At 50.6% G+C, this 21,655-nt stretch overlaps 1 protein-coding gene across 1 annotated transcript in view; it reads right to left on the bottom strand.

The window, feature by feature from the left end:
• Window positions 1-2,452: 2,452 nt before the first annotated feature.
• Window positions 2,453-21,655, bottom strand: part of GPN1 (GPN-loop GTPase 1) — a 117,131-nt gene continuing 97,928 nt past the window's right edge. Inside the window, exons 12-14 of the mRNA XM_086928181.1 lie at window positions 20,123-20,213; window positions 3,785-3,892; window positions 2,453-3,412 (exon numbers count right to left, since the gene is read on the bottom strand). Of these exons, the coding sequence (XP_086784307.1) occupies window positions 3,303-3,412; window positions 3,785-3,892; window positions 20,123-20,213 (309 nt within the window). The 3' untranslated portion in view covers window positions 2,453-3,302. The remainder of the gene's footprint in view (window positions 3,413-3,784; window positions 3,893-20,122; window positions 20,214-21,655) is intronic.

Genomic DNA, 21,655 nt, shown 5'->3' with positions numbered 1-21,655 from the left:
TCCATTCCTCTACATGAGTCAGGCAGTTTTTGAAACGTTGTTTGGTTTCATTTGGATCAGGGCCCAGTGTGACTAAGATCTGGGTATCGTCTGCATAGGACAGAACATCAAAGCCATAATCTCTAATCACTTTAGCCAATGGGTTCATATAGACATTAAAAAGCGTTGGGCTCAATATAGAGCCTTGTGGAACGCCCATCTTAACAGGTCTTTCGTCTGCTCTGTTTTTGTCGATCTGGACCGCTGTTGTGCGATCGGTAGCTGGACAACCATTTTAGGGCGTTTCCTCTGACACCAATCTCCCACAGCCGTTGAATTAAAATGCAGTGGGAGATGGTGTCAAAGGTTGCAGATCGGTCGGGCGGGACGAGGATAGTTGACTGGCGTTTGTCCAACGCCAGTCTGATATTGTCAGCAACCTCGAGCAGCGTAGTTTCTGTGCTGTGTAGTGCCCTAAAGCCAGATTGCGAAGGGTCCAGGAGCCCATGATTTTCGAGGTGGCTCACAAGCTGGTTGTTGACAAAAGATTTGAGCATTTTTCCAAAGTATGGAAGTAATGAGATGGGGCAATAATTTAGAAGGACATTGGGGTTGGCCGTGGGCTTTTTCAAAATAGGTCTAATTTTTGCTGCTTTCCATACCGTGGGGAAGTCTGCATCCACGAATGATTTAATGAAAAGGCTGGTGAGATGTTCCAGTAGTGCTGGCGCAAGTATAGAAAAAAGTTTGGGGGAAATGTGATCAGGAGAGCCAGACTTTATTTTCAACCCGGCAGACATGGTCGCATCGCAATACAATTTTACAAATTCATCCATTATATAGATTAGTAAAGCTTAATTAATAACTGTTTACTGAATGATGTGTTGTGTTTCAACTGAAATTTAAAGTTAAAAATGTTGTAACATGTTTAGTCTTACAAGTTAGTGTAAATGTAGGTGTTATATAGTATTAGGGGAACTAAAGAGCAGTAGATGACTGTGCAACCCCTTCTGTAATAGCACCAGCACTATATTAAAAGGGCATTCCCTAATTTGCATTGTGGATGCAGCCACTCCACCTTTCACTAATGTGCTGCTCCCAAAGATGCACAAGTTTGCGGCCTGCCATGGGGGCATCGCATACAGTAAAACCTTCTGTACTTGTTTGCACCAGCACACCAATTTGAAAGAGCACCATAGCACAAACAAGGACTGTGCGCCCTATTTGTAATATGCTTCATGGTTCATAACAACTGATATTAATAACCTATCACCACTAATGTCAATTCATTTTTTTGTCTGAGGGGTTTTTCAATGAAAATCTCCAGCTATGCTGAACACAATTTGGGGGGTGGTGGGGGTGTATGAGTATAAACAAAGACAATAGTCTTAGGCGCAAGACACTGCACGTGAAAGGGAAGCTTCATTACAGACACCAGAAAGCGGTTGACGCCCAAAATAAAAATAAATTATAACTAAAACTTTTGATCAATAGGCTTCAAGATGGAAAAATAAGTCTTCTCCAAAGTCGTCTTCTACCTATACACTAGTTTATGCCTCCTAATTTAACTATAAAGACGGTCAGTCTGCCACACTTTGGAGCCATGTTAACCAGATAAAAAAATGTATAAAACACAAGTGTGTGTTAAGGAAGCTGGTGGATTTTAAAACACCCACAATTAATTACTTAACCTGGGGCTGGAGAAAAGTGGCTTGAAACTAGACATCTAAATGAATGAAACTCCAGACCCCCCACCAAGAACTTGAGCATCTCCTGATTTAAAGGCGTGGATTCAGTCCTGATGCCCGAGATGGTGGGCTATGTGACCACCATGAAATACTTTGAATGGTGTCAAGACAGATGAGCCATCTGACTAAAAAAAGATTTCCCTGAAACTTAAAAGGGTGTCTGTAAAAAGCAGGTTGCATGGTATAGGCACCTGTAACAAAATGAGGTCTACTCATTTTTGTTTTCCTAAAGACAAACTACTCAAATTCACTAGGAGTTGAGGCCCAAGAGTCAGTTCTTCAGGACTCTACATGTGGGTGGGAGAGAAGTGTGGCCAGGATAACCGGAATCCAAGCACAGGAAACTCTGCTTGTGGGATGGCGAAAGGGGGTGGATGTAAGGGGTTCTAAGTGTCAGGGTATGGATACCTTAAAGAGGGGTGAAGCTGCCAAGTTTCCAAATATTTCCTTACTGATAAAATAAGTCATTTGCGTTAAGCTGCACTGTGTATATGTTTGAAATGAGACGTGCCCACTGGAAGACAGCAAGAACTCAGATAACACTTGAGTATATTGGGCACACTACTCCCACAGACAGTAGATGCACCAGTGACGGATTCACAAAATCTGCGGGAGGGAAGGATCACGAGCTTACATCCAATGCTTTGCTCTGCACCTCTTCCTGTCTTTTACTCTTCCCCATACACCGCTCTCTGTCACAAATATAAAAAGCAGGAGAAACCACCTTAAAGTATTAAAAAAATATTTTACTATAAATTACACAAAGGAAATCCAATATGCAACAAAAACAATGAATTCCAGGCAGAGTATGTGGATGGGGAGAGTGAGCATGATCACTGGGTGGGCTCAGTCTATTCAGCACTGTAACACTGGAATGATGGTAATCCAACCTCTCCAGGTAGAGACAGCCTGTCATACTTCTGAATCACACTTCAGTTATTGCCAAGCAGACCCACACATTTCCTTACGAACAATAAGACTGGTTAACAGTGCTTTAGTCACTTCCATTAATGAAGTCTCATATCATTTAGCTCTACAGCTTGCTGAGGAAGGTTGTTCACAAACGGCTGAAAAGGTGTTTAGGATGAGGTCTTGACAACCCCAAAGTCCAAGGAGTAGTAATAGTGACCGCAACCACCTGGTAAGGGGCACGTCAAGAGAAGTCTGGGCTGAAGGCATTCATGGCTTTTTGTGAGGCTCTCTGGCAAATGACAGGGAGGAGGAGCCACTATTGCTATTCGAGGGAATGGCAAGAGAAGAAGGTGAAACCAAGAAATGCATGGGAAAGTCAAAATGACAGTCCTCACAGTTCCAGTTGTGGCTGCTAGAGGTAACATGAACTGCAAATAGTTGAAGCATTATAAATGTGAACAGAACTATACTCTGTAAGAAGGGATGAGCCTTGCACACCTCACTGCAAGCGTTGTGGGTGTAGAAAAGAATTGTAGTTGGGAGGCAGACTCCAGTCGATGCATTGAGCACAAGGCAGTGATCTCGTACAGCGGTCTGTCCTCAGAATCTTTTCATCCTCCACCAAAGGTCCAGGAACAGAAAAAACTCAATCTGCCAGCAACCTTATCCTTCCCCAGAGTGCTCCTCTCGTTCGCTGCTCCTGCTTTGGTACCTAGTGCGGATGTCTTTGAGGAAGTTCTTAAAGGCTGGTTCCTCCTGGACCTCTTCAGCAGCTAAAAAGAAGAAAAAAACGAGTAAAAACCATTTATTAGATAATAAAACAATTATGAGAAGTGAGATTTTTACCCGCTATACTATGTCTGTGTCTAGCATGCGCAGTGCAAGACCAGCAAATTCTTCCCATTCTATCAAGGGCAAAAAAAGCAGAAGAACATAGGAACTCTTGATTCGGACTATAAATAATCACAGGGTGAAGTTGTAAAGAGGGTGTTCACCAGTAAGACTCTTTTGAAGAACCTACAGCCGAGTTGGAAAGGGAGCCTGCATGGTGCACCGGTGAATAACGGCGTTAATGAGGGCTGTGTAAGGACTACAGAAAACAGTGCACTTTGAAAGGGAATATGGAGTGATTGAGTGTCACTTACTCTCATGATCTATGTCATCTGTGTCACTGTCTACCTCCTCTTCTTCAACATCCACACTTCCACGTGAGAGGATCAGGTCTGAGGGGCCCAATACAGCTTCATTAGAGCCTGGGGAGGAAATAGAAGCAGATCATTCAGAGAATAACTATCTCAATCAAAGCCATCATGCAATAAAGGCAAGGATTGCTACAGCTATGAGGGTGGGATCACTTTTTTATGCATGCTTAGTTCCCAGCCTGGTCTTTAGGCGCGCACCACAATGCGATTTTGTTGAAGATTTAAACGGAAAAATAATACGTAAAAATAGCTTGAAATTATATGCAATAAAAGTAATACCTGACAAAATTACAGGCAAGAAAAAAAAATCTGATTTTTACTCAAATGGATATGAATCTACAATAAGTAAGCACGTGCAATAGGGGAAGTGTTTACTGGTATTTTGTGGGAGAGAAGCAGAGGGCAGAAAAGGATTTGTTGCCCTTTTTACTGCCTCTTTTTAGGTCGAGCCTAGCGTCAGCGCGCATGCACTGCTCGCTCTGTGAGACTGCTGTAGCATCCTATGGGAGAGAAGCCTGCACCCAACTCTCCGCCCATACAGAACTGTGCATAGAGACTTGGAACCTCAGTGAATTGGGGTGTGCCAAAACTCACCTTAGTATCTAAAATCCCCTACCAGACTAGTAATCAGTGTCTCATTGGTTCTTACCCACCCCCAATGATTAGACAACCCAGAACATGAACTTTGAACACCTCAGGTAACGTGGAACACATGAACACTCTTTCGTTATACTATCATACCATTCCAGAACGAGGAGTAAATGAGGACACGTGCAAGTTTGAAATATTTATTTCTAATGCAGTGTTCCCAGGCACAGTATCTTGGCTAATACAAGCAAACATATTATAAGCGCCAGGACACCGCTCGGTAACAGTGCGCTTTATAAATGGTATAAATAAAATAAATAAGCAACAAGGTTATCGCACAAGTTACTACTTGTGTAACGATATATCTGTAAGAGACATTAGTTAGTGATAGATTCCTTACCTTAGAATATCCCCAGGCGTCAGACTGGATCCGGAAAATTTTTGCGTAGCAATACCCCTGCGCGCTGGTAGGCGTCGTCTGCGGCTCCGCGTCCGTCGTCGGCGTCGTGAGCGCCGGGATGACGTCATCGGAGTATATAGACGGCGCCCATGCGCGCTGACGTCAGTTCTGATAACACAGCTTTTCCGCGCCAGATACGCAGAGCCATGATAGAACTAACACTGGTGCCATTGAAACTAGGGCCCTGAAAGGGGATGACCTTAACCCTAAATATCGGTTCGCAGAACGGGGAGGATGGGAGGGCGGTAAGGAATCTATCACTAACTAATGTCTCTTACAGATATATCGTTACACAAGTAGTAACTTGTGCATCTGAAAGAGACACGTTAGTGATAGATTCCTTACCTTAGAATAGATACCCCAGCAATACCAACCCCGGTGGTGGGTCTGCGAACCAATATCACACCAGAAAGTCCTGGAGGACGGAACGGCCAAAGAAGCCATCCCTCCGGACTTGACTGTCCAGGCAGTAGTGTCTTGCGAACGTGTGCAGCGAGGCCCACGTGGCTGCCTGACAGATGTCCTGCAGGGGGACACCGCGGCCCAGGGCAGTTGTTGTCGCCGTGGCCCGAGTGGAGTGAGCCCGCAATCCAGCCGGGGGCTCCTTCCTCGCCATAGAGTAGCATGCTTGGATGCACAAGATGATCCACCTGGAGATGGTCCTCTTGTGTACAGCCTTTCCCTTCTTCGCGCCCACGTAACCAACGAAGAGTTGGTCATCCACCCGGAATTGGCGAGTGCGGTCCAGGTAGTAGGAGAGCGCACGTTTTGGATCCAGACGGTGGAGCCTCTCTTCCTCTTTCGAGGGATGCGGAGGCGGAAAGAAGGTGGGCAAGGTGATGGACTGCCCGATGTGGAAGGCCGTGACAACCTTGGGCAGAAAGGAAGGTCGTGTACGCAACACCACCTTATCAGGATGAACAGACAGGAAAGGCGGAGAAGAAGAAAGAGCCTGGAGCTCACTCACCCTCCTGGCAGAGGTGATGGCAACCAGGAAGGCAGTCTTCAGCGTAAGGAGACGAAGAGGACAGTTATGAAGTGGCTCAAAGGGAGCACACATCAGATAGGTGAGAACAAGATTCAAGTCCCACTGGGGCATCACGAAGGGAACAGGAGGGAACATGTGCGTGATGCCCTTCAGAAATCTACTCACTATAGGGGACTTGAACAAAGAAGGCTGATCTGGTAGCCTCAAGAAGGCTGAAAGAGCAGAAAGGTACCCTTTAAGAGTGCCCAGAGCAGAGCCCTGCTGGGCAAGGGAAAGAAGAAAGAGCAGCACTTCCGAAAGGGGTGCAGAGAGGGGATCCACAGCCTTTGCTGCGCACCATGCCACAAATCTATTCCACCGGCAGGCGTATACCGACTTTGTGGAGGGACGCCTGGCTGCCAGAATGATGTCACAGACTTCGGGAGGCAAGTCAAATGGCCTCAACTGCCGCCGCTCAATCTCCAAGCTTGTAGGTGGAGACTGGACAGGTTCGGGTGCAGGACCGTCCCCTGCTGCTGCGACAGAAGGTCCTCCCGAAGAGGCAGACGAATCGGGGGATCGACTGACATGCTGAGTAGCTCGGGATACCAGTATCTTCGAGCCCAGTCCGGAGCCACAAGGATAACTTGGGCCCGGTCGTGCCTGATCTTCTTCAGCACTCTGGGCAGAAGTGGTATAGGCGGAAAGGCGTACAACAGGCCGCAGCTCCACTCGCGACGAAAAGCGTCTCCGAGCGAGTGCCGCCTTGGAAACTCCAACGCGCAGAACTGCTGACATTGCGCGTTCTCTTCTGTGGCGAATAGATCTAACCAAGGCTCTCCCCACTGTCGAAAGAGACCTTGCGCCACGTCCGAGTTCAGACGCCATTCGTGATCCATCATGCACCGGCGGCTGAGTTCGTCCGCCCTGGCATTCAGAGAACCTGCCAGGTGTTGAACCACCAGAGTCACGCCCTGATGTTCCAGCCACTGCCAGAGGCGCAGAGCCTCCTGGCAAAGGGTCCACGACCCCACACCGCCCTGTTTGTTGCAGTACCACATGGCGGTGGTGTTGTCGGTGAACACTTGCACCACGCTCCCCCTGACAGAGGGGAGGAATGCCTTCAGTGCAAGACGAATCGCCCGCAGCTCCAGAAGGTTGATGTGGAGCCGGGACTCCGCCGGAGACCAGAGGCCTCTGATCTCCGCCTCTCCCATGTGGCCTCCCCAGCCCAGGAGGGACGCGTCCGTCACAACTACGTGCTCCGGCTGGGGTAGAGAGAGGGGTCTGCCACTGACCCAGTCGCGGTCCGTGAGCCACCACTGCAGCTGCTTCGCAGTGCCCTCCGAGATCAGGACATGATCGGACAGGTTGCCCTGATGCTGGGCCCACTGAAACTTCAGGTCCCACTGCAGAGCCCGCATCCGCCACCTGGCGTGACGCACCAGAAGGATGCAGGAGGCCATCAGTCCCAGAAGCCGCAGCGTCAACCTGACCGAGACCCGGGATAACGGTCTGAAGACAGGAATCAGAGCCTGAATATCCCGAACCCGCTGCTCGGGTGGGTAAACCCGAAACTGCGCCGAGTCGAGAACCGCTCCGATGAAAAGGAGCTTCTGAGAGGGACACAGGTGCGACTTCGGCACATTGATGGAAAACCCCAGCAAGTGCAGGAGGTCGGCCGTAGTCTGGAGGTGGGTGACGACTGTCTGGGGCGAGCCCGCCTTCAACAACCAGTCGTCGAGGTAGGGGAAGACTGACACCCCTTGCCTGCGCAGATGGGCTGCGACCACCGCCATCACCTTCGTGAACACCCGTGGGGCGCTGGTAAGGCCGAAGGGGAGCACGGTAAACTGAAAGTGCTCTTGGCCTACCGTGAACCGCAGGTAACGCCGGTGGGCCGGCAGGACGGGGATGTGGAAATAGGCGTCCTGCAAGTCCAACGCTACCATCCAGTCTCCTGGGTCCAGGGCAGCTAGGACCTGAGCCAAAGTGAGCATCTTGAACTTCTCCGTCCGGAGGAAGCCGTTGACGTTCCGCAGATCCAAGATAGGGCGTAGGCCCCCTTTGCCCTTCTTGGGTACCAGAAAGTAGTGGGAGTAACAGCCACGTCCTACTTCTGGCCCAGGAACGCGCTCGATGGCCCTCTTGGCCAAGAGGGCCGAAACCTCCTCTTGCAGAAGTTGCAAGTGATCCCCCGACACACGGTGGTATTGAGGTGGCATGGATGGAGGGGAAGACTCGAAGGGGAGGGAGAAACCCCTTCGGACAATTTGCAGCACCCACCTGTCCGAAGTGACTGTATGCCAGTGGGAGAGGTGATGGCGAACCCTGCCTCCCACAGGCGTCACATGGGCCTGAAAACTCGGACTAGGAAGGTTTTGAGGCGGGGGCTGCTGAGGGAGGTGTGGACTGGCCTCGCCGCTGGCCCCGACCACCGCCACGGCGGTTCCCACGGCCGCCACCGCGTTGCTGAACATTCTGCGGCGCGTGGCTGACGGTCCGTGGTGGGGCGCCCCTTCCGTGGCCACGAAAGGAGCGAAAGGCACCCGATTGCTGGCGTGGGGCCGTAAGGCCCAAGGACTTGGCCGTGGCCCTGGAGTCCTTAAAACGTTCCAGCGCATGGTCTGCCTTGTCGCCGAAGAGGCGACGGCCATCAAACGGCATGTCCAGGAGAGTGGCCTGGACATCGGCCGAGAAATTGGCGGACCTCAACCAGGCGTGGCGTCGAACCGCCACCGTCGTTGCCATCGCCCTGCCCAGTGAGTCCGTGGTATCCAGCCCACACCGGATAGAAAAGCGTGCTGCATCTCTGCCGTCCGCAAGGGTTTGGCTGAGTTTAGCCCTGACCTCCTCAGGGCATTGTGGCAGCACCTCCGCAACCGTGTCCCACAGAGTGTGGGTGTAGCGGCCCAAGAGACAGTTGGTGTTCACTGACCGGAGCCCGAGGCTCACAGACGAGAAGACCTTCTTCCCGAACTGCTCATATCTCTTGGATTCCCTGTCGGGCGGGGCCGACGGGAATGCGGTCTGGGAGTTGGAGGCCTGGATGACCAGGCTCTCGGGGGTGGGGTGGGTGGACAAAAAGCAAGGGTCGCCCGGTGCCGGGCGGTAGCGTCTGGCCACGTTCCTATCCACAGGGGGACCTGTGGCGGGCTTGGACCAAGTGCCCAGCAGAACGTCACACAAGGCCTCATTGAACGGCAGAAGGGGCTCCGCGGAGCCGGACTGCTGTTTGAGGACCTCAGTGAGGAGATTAGTCCTCACGGCCGCGACGGGGAGCTCAAGGTTTAGGGCCTTAGCTGCCTTCGTCAACACTACACTGTAAGCAGAACCCGCCTCCGAAGCCACAGTCGGGGGCGACGTAAATCCAGTGTCTGGCGAGGTGTCAATACCACTGGCCTCCCCAAGCTCATATGTCCAGTCCTGATGTGACTGGCAATCACGTGCCAGAGGGTCCTCGGACCCCTCCCATTGCTCCTCGTCACCCGGCTCCTGGAGACCAGGATTAACAGCCAGGGCCTCCTCGTGGAGATAGAACTCTCCGAAGGCCGACGGAATCGGCGCCCAGCGGCGCCCCTCCGACACCTGAGTAGGACCGTAGGAAGCATTGGGGTCGGCAACCACTTCGGCTGCCGGGGACGACACCTGAAGGGACGTCGCCGGCGAGGTCGTAAGGTCGACCGGCGAGGTCCCGGATCCGGAGCCGGATCCAGCGAGGTCGCGCGGCGCCGGGACCGAAGTCGCCAGCGGCGCCGGGCCCGAAGCACCCGACGTCGTCGGGGCCGAAGCGCCCGACCCGGAAGGACCTCCAGACGGAGCCGATCGGCCCGAAGGCGCCACGGGAACCGACTGAGGAGGGAGGGCCCTCATGGCCATGAGGTACCTCTCGACCTCCTCCTGCGACGCGCCGTGCCCAGGGACCCGAAGGTGTGGGGCAGGCGGCGACGCTTGCGACTCCCGCGGAGCCGCGTGGGCGGTGTCGCCCGAATCCCCGGTCGCATCGAGCGAGCGACGGGGCGGGTCGGAGGATCGATGGTGTCGCTCCGACCTCTCATGCCTCTTACCTGAGGACTTGGAACCAGACGATCGGTGTCCACTCCCGGAACGTCGATGACTCCGACCTCGCGACCTGTCCCTCGACCTCCCGTGGGACCGGGACCGGGACCTGGAGCGGCGCGGGGCCGACTGCCTCAGCTCGAGACGCTTGCGGGACCGCTCCCGCCTAGCCTTCGACGTCAGGGCCCGGCAGTCGGAGCAGGTTCGATCGTCGTGGTCGAGGCCTAAGCACTTCAGGCACCGGCGATGGGGGTCCGTGACCGACATGAGTCGGCCGCACTTCGAGCAAGGCTTGAACCCGGGCATCCCTGGCACCGATAGTCGAGAATCGACTAACTAGAGGATCAAAAAGATCAAAAAAAGTTTTCAGTCAAAAAGTGACTGGGGGTAGAGCTTCTTCCGGATCTGCGCTAGCTGGCGCGGAAAAAAGAAGAACTGACGTCAGCGCGCATGGGCGCCGTCTATATACTCCGATGACGTCATCCCGGCGCTCACGACGCCGACGACGGACGCGGAGCCGCAGACGACGCCTACCAGCGCGCAGGGGTATTGCTACGCAAAAATTTTCCGGATCCAGTCTGACGCCTGGGGATATTCTAAGGTAAGGAATCTATCACTAACGTGTCTCTTTCAGATAGCATAGTTACTAGTCCATAAAATACAAAGGGTAAATTGTAAAAAATAGTAAATTGATACTTGTATAGCACACTACTCACCCGCAAGGGTCTCAAGGCGCTTTTACGAATACCGCTGTGGAACCCATCCTCCCTGTGAGGCGTCCACTCCTGGGCACCCCCAAGGTGGAGGCCAGGCATCCTTAGCGTTGTTGGGGCCGTTGTGGAGATTTAGCAAGCTATTGCCCAGAGTTGCAGAGTGGGACTCCATGATTGGAATAGGCACCGAGGCGAGAATTATCAGGTCCGTAGAATTTTGAGCCCAAGACCCGCCGAGGCGGGGAATTGAACCCTGGTCCCGGGCTGGACCTCTGCATCAGGGTCTGCCGCTCTAATCATTGAGGCACATGCCAATCATGAAAGCATGTTAAAATGCTAAAGGGAAGAAGGCTAAATTACACCTAAGTCTTACCCTCCCTTGCTAGTATATTATATTATATCTAAAGAAGGTCTCTTTAGGTTTTAGAAGGGCGGCCCCATACCTCTGGTCTTAGTAGAAAGGGATCACATCTTCTACACCAACTCTCTGCATGAGAATATTCTCCAAGTGTGTGTGCATGCTCTGCGCAGTGCATTATTAAATGCGCCAAAAGCCAGAGTTGGCCACAGCTGCCTATGTGTTATGTCTAAGACTTGCGCTGATCAGACCGAACAACAACCGCTGTGTTGAAATAACCTTGAAGACCTCGGCAATCACTGTTGAGACATAGCTTACCAAGCAAAACTGATACTATAGGAAAACCTATTATTCTTGTGTGAAGCAAATATTCTACTAGGCTCAAAGCATTAATAACAATATCTGCCGTGTGCAAAAGCAGCAGAGAGGTAAAATGGCGTTTAAACTTCTAATAAGCTCATGCTAACTTAACACAGTGTATAGGCAAAGCCTATCTACATGACAATTCCTTACCGTAGAATATCTCCAGGCGTCAAACTGGATCCAGAAAGTTTTTGCTTAGCAGTACCCTTGCGCGTCAGTAGGTGGCATCCTGCGGCTCAGTGTCCGTCACTGGCGTTGTCAGTGCTGAGATGACGTCACGGAGAGTACTTAAGCGCCACCCATGCTCGCTGACATCAGTTCTGTTTAGATCTGGGTTTAATCCATCGTTATTTTGTTCCCATGAGGCACAGGGTCAAGACTGATTTGCATATGGCCATGTCTGCACTGGGGTGGCATGGTGAGCAAAATAACGATGGATTAAACCCAGATCTGTGACTGGGGGTGAATGTTTTGCCAATGTGCAACATTCCGTCCATCACCTTGTGTGTTTTACTCTCCACCCTATGTGGGAAGGGTATGCCCAGACGTGGGTCCTGTGCTCACTGCGCCACTGGAGTCAAGCTATCCTGGCTGAAGACGGCTGATAGCTAGAAACCGGTCCTAGGATGCTTGATTCCGATCCAGAGAAGACATGGCTTGGCAGTTCGGTCTGGACTACTCCCATGAGGCACAGGGTCAAGACGGATTTACATATGGCGATGTTTGAACTGGGGTGGCGTGGTGAGCAAAATAACGATCGATTAAACCCAGTTCTGTGACTGGGGGTGAATGTTTTGCCAATGTGCAATATTCCGTCCATCACCTTGAGTGTTTTGCTGTTCACCCTATGTCGGAAAGGTATGCTCAGACGTGGGTCTCATGCTCACTGCGCCATTGGCGTCAAGCTATCCTGGCTGAAGACGGCTGATAACCAGAAACCGGTCTTAGGATGCTTGATTCCGGTCCAGAGAAGACATGGCTTGGCAGTTCGGTCTGGACTGTTCCCATGAGGCACAGGGTCATGACTGATTTGCATATGGCCTTGTCGGAACTTTGGTGGCGTGGTGAGCAAAATAACAATGGATTAAACCCAGATCTGTGACTCGGGTGAATGTTTTGCCAATCTGCAACATTTTGTCCATCACCTTGTGTGTTTTGCAGATAGAAAGCAAGCGCACGTTTTGGGTCCAGGCAGTGGAGCCTCTCCTCCTCCCTGGAAGGATGCGGAGGCGGAAAGAAGGTGGGCAAAGTGATGGTTTGCCCGATGTGGAAGGGCGTGAAAACCTTTGGCAAGAAAGAAGGATGGGTCCTTAAAACGACCTTGTCCGAATAAACAGAAAGGAAAGGAGGTTTAGAAGAAAGAGCCTGGAGCTCACTCACTCTTCTGGCAGAGGTGATAGCTACCAGGAAAGCAGTCTTTAGAGTAAGTAAACGCAAAGGATAGTTATGAAGGGGCCGAAAGGGAGCACACATCAGGTAAATCAAGACAAGATTCAAGTCCCAGTGAGGCATTATGAAAGGCCCGGGAGGGAACGTGTGCGTAATGCCTTTGAGGAAACGGTTAACAACCGGGGACTTAAAAAGAGAAGGCTGATCAGGTCTATCATAGTGCCCAAAACAGAGCCCGGCTGGGCCAAACACAGAAAAAACAGTACAACCTCAGAAAGAGAGGCCGAAAGGGGATACAAAGCTTTTGCTAAGCACCATGCCACAAATTTGTTCCACCGGCAGCCGTACACCGTTTTAGTGGAGGGACGTCTGGCTGCCGGAATTACATTACAGACTTCGGGAGGAAGGTCGAAAGCCGCCAACTGTCGCCGCTCAATCTCCATGCATGGAGGTGGAGACTGGACAGGTTCAGGTGAAGGACCGTCCCCTGCTGTTGTGACAGAAGATCCTCCCGAAGAGGCAGACGGATCGGGGGATCGATGCTCATACTGAGTAGCTCGGGATACCATACTCTTCGAGCCCAGTCCGGAACCACAAGAATGACGTTGGTCCGGCCGCGCCTGATCTTCTTCAGCACTCTGGGTAGAAGTGGTATAGGCGGAAAGGCGTACAACAGACCGCAGTTCCACTCGAGACAAAAAGCATCGCAGAGCAAGTGCCGCCTTGGAAATTCCAACGTGCAGAACTGACAACATTGTGCGTTCTCTTCGGTGGCGAATAGATATAACCAGGGCTCTCCTCGCTGCAGAAAGAGACCCAGCACCACGTCCGAGTTCAGACGCCATTATTGATCCATCATGCACCGGCCGCTGAGTTTGTCCGCCCTGGTGTTCAGAGAACCTGCCAGTTGTTGAACATTCAAGGTAATGCCTTGATGTTCTAGCCATGTCCAGAGGCGCAGAGCCGCCTGACATAGGGTCCACAACCCCACCCTGTTTGTTGCAATACCACATGGCGGTGGTGTTGTCCGTGAACACCTGCACTACACTTCCCCGGACAGAGGGAAGGAATGCCTTCAGTCGGATCGCCCGCAGCTCCAGAAGGTTGATATGGAGCCGGGACTCTGCCGGAGACCAGAGGCCTCTGATCTCCCCTCTCCCAGGTGGCCTCCCCATCCCAGGAGGGATGCATCCGTCACTACCGTTCGCTTCTGTTGGGGAAGGGAGAGAGATCTGCCAATGACCCAATCGCGATTCTCGAGCCACCACTGCAAGTATCGAGCAGTGCCCTCCGAGATCTGGACATGATTGGACAGGTTGCCACAATGCTGTGCCCACTGGAACTTCAGGTCCCACAGCATAGCCCGCATATGCCATCTGGCATGTTGCAATAATAGGATGAAGGAAGCCATCGGGCCAAGGAACCGGAGGGTCATCCTGACGAAACCCGGGATAGAGGCTGAAAGATCCGAATCGTAGCCTGAATATCCCAGACTCGCTGCTCGGGAGGATAAACCCGAAACAGTATCGAATCCAGAACCGCTTCGATGAAGGGGAGCTTCTGAGAGGGAAACGGGTGCGACTTCGGCACGTTGATGGAGAACCCCAGCAAATGCAGGAGGTCGGCCGTTGTCTGAAGGTGGGTGATCACTGCTTGGGACGAGCCCACATTCAACAACCAGTCTTCAAGGTAGGGGAAGACTGACACCCCTGACCTGCGCAGATGAGCTGCGACCATCGCCATCACTTTCGTGAACACCCAAGGGATGCTGGTAAGGCCGAAGGGGAGCACGGCAAACTGAGAATGCTCCTGGCCTACCGTGAACCGCAGGTAGCGTCGGTGGGCCGGCTGGACGGGAATGTCCTGTCCTGCAAGTCCAACTCTACCATCCAGTTTCCAGGGTCCAGGGCAGCCAGGACGTGAGCAAGAGTCAGCAACCTGAACTTCTCCTTCCGGAGGAAGCGATTGAGGTCCAAGACGGGGTGCAGGCCCTTCTTGTCCTTCTTGGGGACCAGAAAGTAGTGGGAATAACAACCACCCCCTACTTCCTGACCGGGAACGCACTCGATGGCCCCCTTGGCCAGGAGGGCAGTGACTTCCTAGAGGAGAAGAGCCAAATGATCTCCCGACATGCGGTGGTATGGCTGGAGTACTCAAAGGAAAGTGAGTAACCATGGCAGATTATCTGCAGCAACCACTTTTCTGATGTAATTTCGCGCCAGTGGTGGAGGACCCTGCCACCCACCGTCGTGGGGTGCTCCCCAAAGCTTGGATTAGGAAGGCTTGGACGTGGAAACAGCGGGGGTAGAGGTGGAAACAGCGGGGGTAGAGGTGGTAACAGCAGGGGTAGAGGTGGAAACAGCAGGGGTAGAGGTGGAAACAGCAGGGGTAGAGGTGGACTGACGAGCACGCTGGTTTCCAGACCTGCCCCAGCCGAAGCCACGGCCGCGACCGTGCTGAGGCTGGTTCTGCACAGGTTTAGTGGAGGAGTGTGCCTGGGTGCCCCTGCCCTGGCCACGAAAGAACGAAACCCAGGAGTGGCAGGGTTCTTCATAGAAAGACCCAATGACGTGGCCCGTGAGTCCGAGCGCTCCAGAGCACTGTCAGCCTTATCGCCACAGTAGTGGAAATTGCCCTGCCCAACAAATCAGCGGTGTCCAAACTACACCTCATGGCAAACTTAGCCACATCCTTACCCTCAGCAATCGCTTGGGAAAGGACAGCCTGGACCTCCTCAGAACACGGAGGCAAGACCTGAGCCACGAAATCCCACACTGCGTGGGAGTAACGTCCCAACAAGCAGGCGGTGTTAACTGACCGCAGCCCTAAGCTGGCCGAGGAGAACAACCTCTTGTCAAATTGCTCCAGCCTTTTATAGTCCATAGCCGGGCAAGAGGGTCCTCGGATCCGTCCCAGACATCGTCCGCCTCTGGCGTAGACGGGGCCGGTCACGGCGGCAGAGCCGAAGCCGGACAAGGGACGAACGGAGCCGAGAACGGCGCAGGCCGGGGCCGGGCCGTTGCCGCCTCCTGCTGCGGATCCCAGACCGGAACTAAATGCTCCTGGAACCGGGGCAAGGGTGGAATAAACGGCACCCAATGCGGCGGCAGGGGTGGAGTCGAGGGCGGCTGGGGCGGAAGCCAGCAGCGCTGCACCTCGTGGCGCCGGGGCGGAGCCAGCGGCGCAGGATCCTGTGGCGGCGGGGCGGGTGGCGGAGCTGCTGGGCCAACAGGATCTGGACACGGGGCCCGAAGGCGGGCCGGCTGGAGCCCAAGGCCTATAAAGGCGGTCCATAGCAGCAAGGAACTCTTGCATCTGTTCGGTAGTCGCCGACGGACCTTGGTTTAGGGGGTAGGCCGCAGGACTTCCAGGCTCCAGAGGTGCCGCAGGGGCGGAGCCCCTGTCCCCCTCGTCCACCTCCGAGGAGTGATGTCGGAGAGCGAACAAGTTTCTTCGACTTCTTTTTATGACGTCGCTTACTGGAATCCGAAGGCGAGACTTGGAGGCCAAGGAGTGACGGCTCCGGCCCCTGGACCTAGAGTGGTGGTGACGAATGCCGAACTTCCCGCAATTTCCGACGCCGCTCCCGCATTGCTTTCAGGGCCATGGCTCGACAGTCCCAGGAGTTGTGGACGGTCTCCAGGCAGTAGAGGTAAGCATCGTGGGGGTCCGCCACCACACATATTGCGGTGACATGCCTCACAAGACTTGAAGCCGGGCATCCCTACGTGCGCCAGGAGAAAAAATGGGGAGACAAAAGTCTCAAAATAGAGGTCAAAAAGTGACCAAGGTACGTGCTCACTCCGGATCTGCGCTTGCTGGCGCGGAAAAAGAAAGAACTGACATCAGCGCGCATGGGTGGCGCCTAAGTACTCTCCGTGACATAATCTCGACGCTGACGCCAGTGACGGACGTGGAGCCGCAGGACGCCACCTACTGACGCGCAGGGGTACTGCTAAGCAAAACCTTTCCGGATCCAGTCGGACGCCTGGGGACATTCTAAGGTATGGAATCTATCACTAGCGTGTCTCTTTCAGATATCACCACCACCAGAAATACCGCCACCACCAATACCATGACCGCCAATACCACCCCCACCAATACAACCACCACCACCACCACCAATACCACCAATACCACCACCAATACCAATACCACCACCAATACCAATACCACCATCAACAATACAACCACCACCAATACAACCACCACCACCAATACAACCACCACCACCAATTCCACCACCACCACTCCCACATAACCAATCTCATGACCACCAATATCACCAATACCACCACCACTACCACCACCAATATCAATATCAATACCACCAATATCAATACCACCAATACCAACACCAATACCACCAACACCAATACCACCAACACCAATACCACCAACACCACCACCAATCCAATACCACCACCACCAATCCAATACCACCACCACCAATCCAATACCGCCACCACCAATCCAATACCGCCACCACCAATCCAATACCACCACCACCAATCCAATACCACCACCACCAATCCAATACCACCACCACCAATCCAATACCACCACCATATTATAACACTCCTTAGCACACGTATGTCATAGTAATGTTATATATACAGGTGTTTCCACATTCTGAAACAATCACAATACGTAGTTGTTATTAGTACATCAATTTGTGTTTATTCTTGTACACTGGAAATTTTCCACACAGCCTGTTATATCTTGTTTGAGGCTTATGCCTGCGTTTAGAAGGATTAAAGTGGTTCCTTCTACCTTGTAGCACTGTCAGATACAACGTTTAGACCTCATCAATTGTGAGACTCTCTAAGTGGCGCCAGATAACCTATATTAAACCACTGCTTGTGCTTGATTCAATACCACCACCATTACCAATACCACCACCATTACCAATACCACCAATATCAACGCCACCAATCGAATATCACCACCACCAAGACCATCACCAATACCACCACTACCAACACCACCACCAATACCACTACTACCACCACCAATACCAATACCAATACCAATACCACCACCAATACCAATATCACCCCAACACCACCACCACCACCAATCCAATACCACCACCAATCCAATACCAATATCAGCACCAATCCATTACCACTACCACCAATCCAATACCACCACTGCTACCAATACCACCACTACCAATACCACCAATACCACTACCACCAATTCAATACCACCACCAATTCAATACCACCACCAAATCAATACCACTACCAATTCAATAGCACTACCAATTCAAAACCAATACCACCTATTCAATAGCAACACCACCACCTATACCACCACCAATACCACCAACACCAATCCAATACTACAACCACCAATACCATCACCAATACCACCACTACCGACACCACCCCGACACCGACACCACCCCCAATACCAACACCGCCACCATCACCAATACAGCCACCACCAATACCACCACCACCCCCAATACCACCCTCACCAATACCACCACCAATACCACTACCACCAATCTAATATCACCACCAATCCAATACCAATACACCACCAATATCATCACCACCAATCCAATACCACCACCACTACCAATACCACCACTACGACTACTCTCTTGACATCCAATATATCCAACACTGGTTGGATGCTCTCAAATAATAGAAGACTCGCAAAGTTGCGTCTTCCCCTGGTTGAGTAGACACCCTCTTTATAAGACTCGAAATCTGGCAGGTCCTGAAGAAGGTGGCATTTCATCAGTGTTTTAGCCACCGAAACGTGTCGACAATAGCCTGGTTAAGATCCTGCTTTATGCAGTAGCTGGATTTGGTCAACTTAACTACTGCACCATTCTGTAGCAGACCCTCCCAGACTCATGTTATGTGTGTGAAAGTGGGTTTTGTGATGGTGAGAGTGTTTGGTATGATAAGGTGTTGTGTGAATTCAGTTGTGTGTCTCTCTCTCTTGGGGTTGTCATTTGTATGTATAGCTTGGTTTTTTACATTGTTTTTTGTCAATGTGTACTTTGACTTTGCAGAATTTGTACATTAGTGTTTTATAAATTGTCAAAAAAACTTTTATATCAAAAAAAAGAATAAGATTATAAAATCGCTTTCTGATCAAAGAAATGAATTAAAAAGAATTTTTGCAAAAGAAATAAATTCATTAAAAAAGAGAAATTAAATATTTTCACGAATTATTTGTGTTTTTGAATAGCTTTTTGATGCCTCACAATTAGAATGGTTATTATGTGAATGTAAAATAATTGTAGGTCGCGAGGGATATTTTTTGCTCTGATCTTTCTGTACTTCCTCTCTTCTCCCTGACCTTTTCTTGCCATTTCAGAGGGGGTCCCCCTTTATATTACAGGGCAAGGTTGTCACAGAGCCACAAGGCGCCATTTGGCAGTGCGCGGGAGTCATTGGTGAAAAAGTCTCTGAATTCAGTCTGATACTTAGGTATATTGTATAGGTGGGGAACTGTCAGTTAAAAGTATCCATCAGAGTAAAAAGATTTGAGATAATATTTGAGAACCAAGACACAGCTAGGAGGCATTTGCCTTAGATACACAAAGATGAGTTTTTCAGGGAGATGAGCTTATAATGATCAACTCTATACACAATCCTACCGCTTTTGCTGGTAAGGAGGTGCAGAAGCAAAGGAATGACTCCCTCTGATCTATAACAGGGCATCACCCATACAGCTCTCATTCCACGTCATCTATGAGATCGAGTGAAGGAATATTTTGTATGGTTGAAGATCTGAGAAACAGCGTAAAGGATTGACCAGTCCACTTGTATGGTTTTACATGACAAGTATAAGGCGAATAAAGCTCTAACCAGTAGCAACATGAATGGACAAACATATTTAAAGTAATCAAAAGTCATAGGATAGGAGATCTAGTGTTAAGAAAATTAAGTAAATGACTTACAGCTATTAATAAAAGATTCAGCATCTGAAATGTTTGAGAGAATAAATAGAGAGGACAATCAGAACGAGGAATTGGACGCAGTACTGGGGTCGTTTATGGCGGTCCAAACTTATTAGCTCCCATAAATTAGGGGTATGACAATGATAAATCCACTTGTTGGTCTGAATATTCTGAATCATCAAAGTGTGGATTATGACCAAAAGGAGGCCTTCAGAAGTGTGATGCACCAGATTATTATAAAACCAAAGAACCACTGTAACAGAATGTTACATTGCCACAGAACAGGGATGCAAGATGGCACTTCCAGGCATTTAAGAACCCAATTTCTTTCAGGTTTTCAAGCAGAGCACCCCAGAAGGAAACAGGTATGCCACCTTACCATCCCTCTCCTTTCTTCATCAAACTTGTAGGTTTAATGTCACATATGAGGTCGTTCCGTTGGGGCAACGCCCATACCTGGTATAACATTTGGGTCCAGAGCAACAGCACCCATGTCTTTCTGCAGACGTTCCAGCTGCTCCTTCTGTTGTTTACTCTGCTCTTCAGCCTATAGAACGAAAGTAAGGAAAATAGAGTGAAGTGAAATAAGACAGAAAATATGTACTGTGCATTGTGTCTAAGAATAGAAAATGCATGAATCATGATTCCCTTCTGGGAAGGTGGAAGGGCACATGTGAATCCACAGCACTACAAGCTACAGACGGTTAACGAGTAAGTAACATTCTCTGTATGTAGATGTATTATTGTATATACAGCTGCTTTGCATAGACTATAAAGCATTGCCTCCCATAAGAGGGGGCTGGTGAGCGAATGATGCAGATGTTTGAGAAAGGTTCTCAACACTGTTTAGCAAACCAAAGCCTTTTGACGCACATGACTATCCGTACAGCATTGCTTAGTGAACGTGTGTGGTATTAATCATGTAGTATGCTTACAGATGTGTGTTATAGGAATGTTTTGATAAGAAGGATGTACTGAGTGGAATGTGCTCTAGGCAGTGCATGTGGAATACGCTTAGCTTTACCAAACCACACTTTTATATAAATCCACCTGACAACGCTACCTTTGGAAATGGAGTTTCCTAAATGAGGCTTTCCAAGAGCAACAAACAGTTGCATGGTCTTGAGCATGGATTTTGTTCTAGCAACATAATACATTAGTGCTCTTTTGGCATCTGGTATGTGTGATGCCCTTTGTGCCACTGACTGTGGGTAAGGGGAAAAATGGACAACTTAGATGTCTGGTTTATATGGAAAGTACAAACAACCTTTGGCAAAAAAAGGTGGAGGTTGTTTGTAAAACCCCTTTATCTTTGAATAGCTAGATAATAGCTTTTCCACCATTATTTCTTGCACCGTACTGGCTCTTTGCAATGAGGTTACTGGCCACCTCACAAGACAAAAAATGCATTTCAGAAAGGTGTAGGGGCTCAAATAGAGGCCCCTTTAGTCTTCTTAATACTACATTCAGATCCCAGGCTGGGGGATGGGGGGTAGGTTTTGAGAAACTACCCACTTGAGGCCAACCATGAAGTCCTTGGCAACAGGTATCTTGAACAAGGATAAATGCTGTGTCTTGTTGGTAAGCTGCAACAGCATCTAAATGTAAAGTAGGACTGTATGCCAATCCTGATTTCTGGAGATGCACTAAATGGCATATATCATCTTGACCTGATGGTGTAAGTGGCTCTATATATTCCTCTAAGCAGTAATAGGCAATGTTTTCTACTTGGTTGCACAACAGCCTTGGGTAGTGGGTTTGCGTGCCTCCCATTGACTTTGGATACATTTCTCTGAGATTTTAAAGGTAACCAAACATTGAGACCTCAGGTGCGGAATTGCTAGGTTCATCTCCCTGAGATAGAGGTCTCGGCTGCCCCCGGGTACGGTGTGAGGAGGTCTGGTCTCAGTGACATTATTTTGTGAGGAACAAATGACATTTCCAGAAGCAATGAATACCTTGGCTGTGCGGCCCAAGTTGGAGCGACTA

The sequence above is a fragment of the Lissotriton vulgaris genome, chromosome 6 (assembly GCF_964263255.1).
Source record: "Lissotriton vulgaris chromosome 6, aLisVul1.2, whole genome shotgun sequence".
NCBI classification, from domain to species: Eukaryota; Metazoa; Chordata; class Amphibia; order Caudata; family Salamandridae; genus Lissotriton; species Lissotriton vulgaris.
This window is presented reverse-complemented; position numbering and strand designations above follow the sequence as displayed.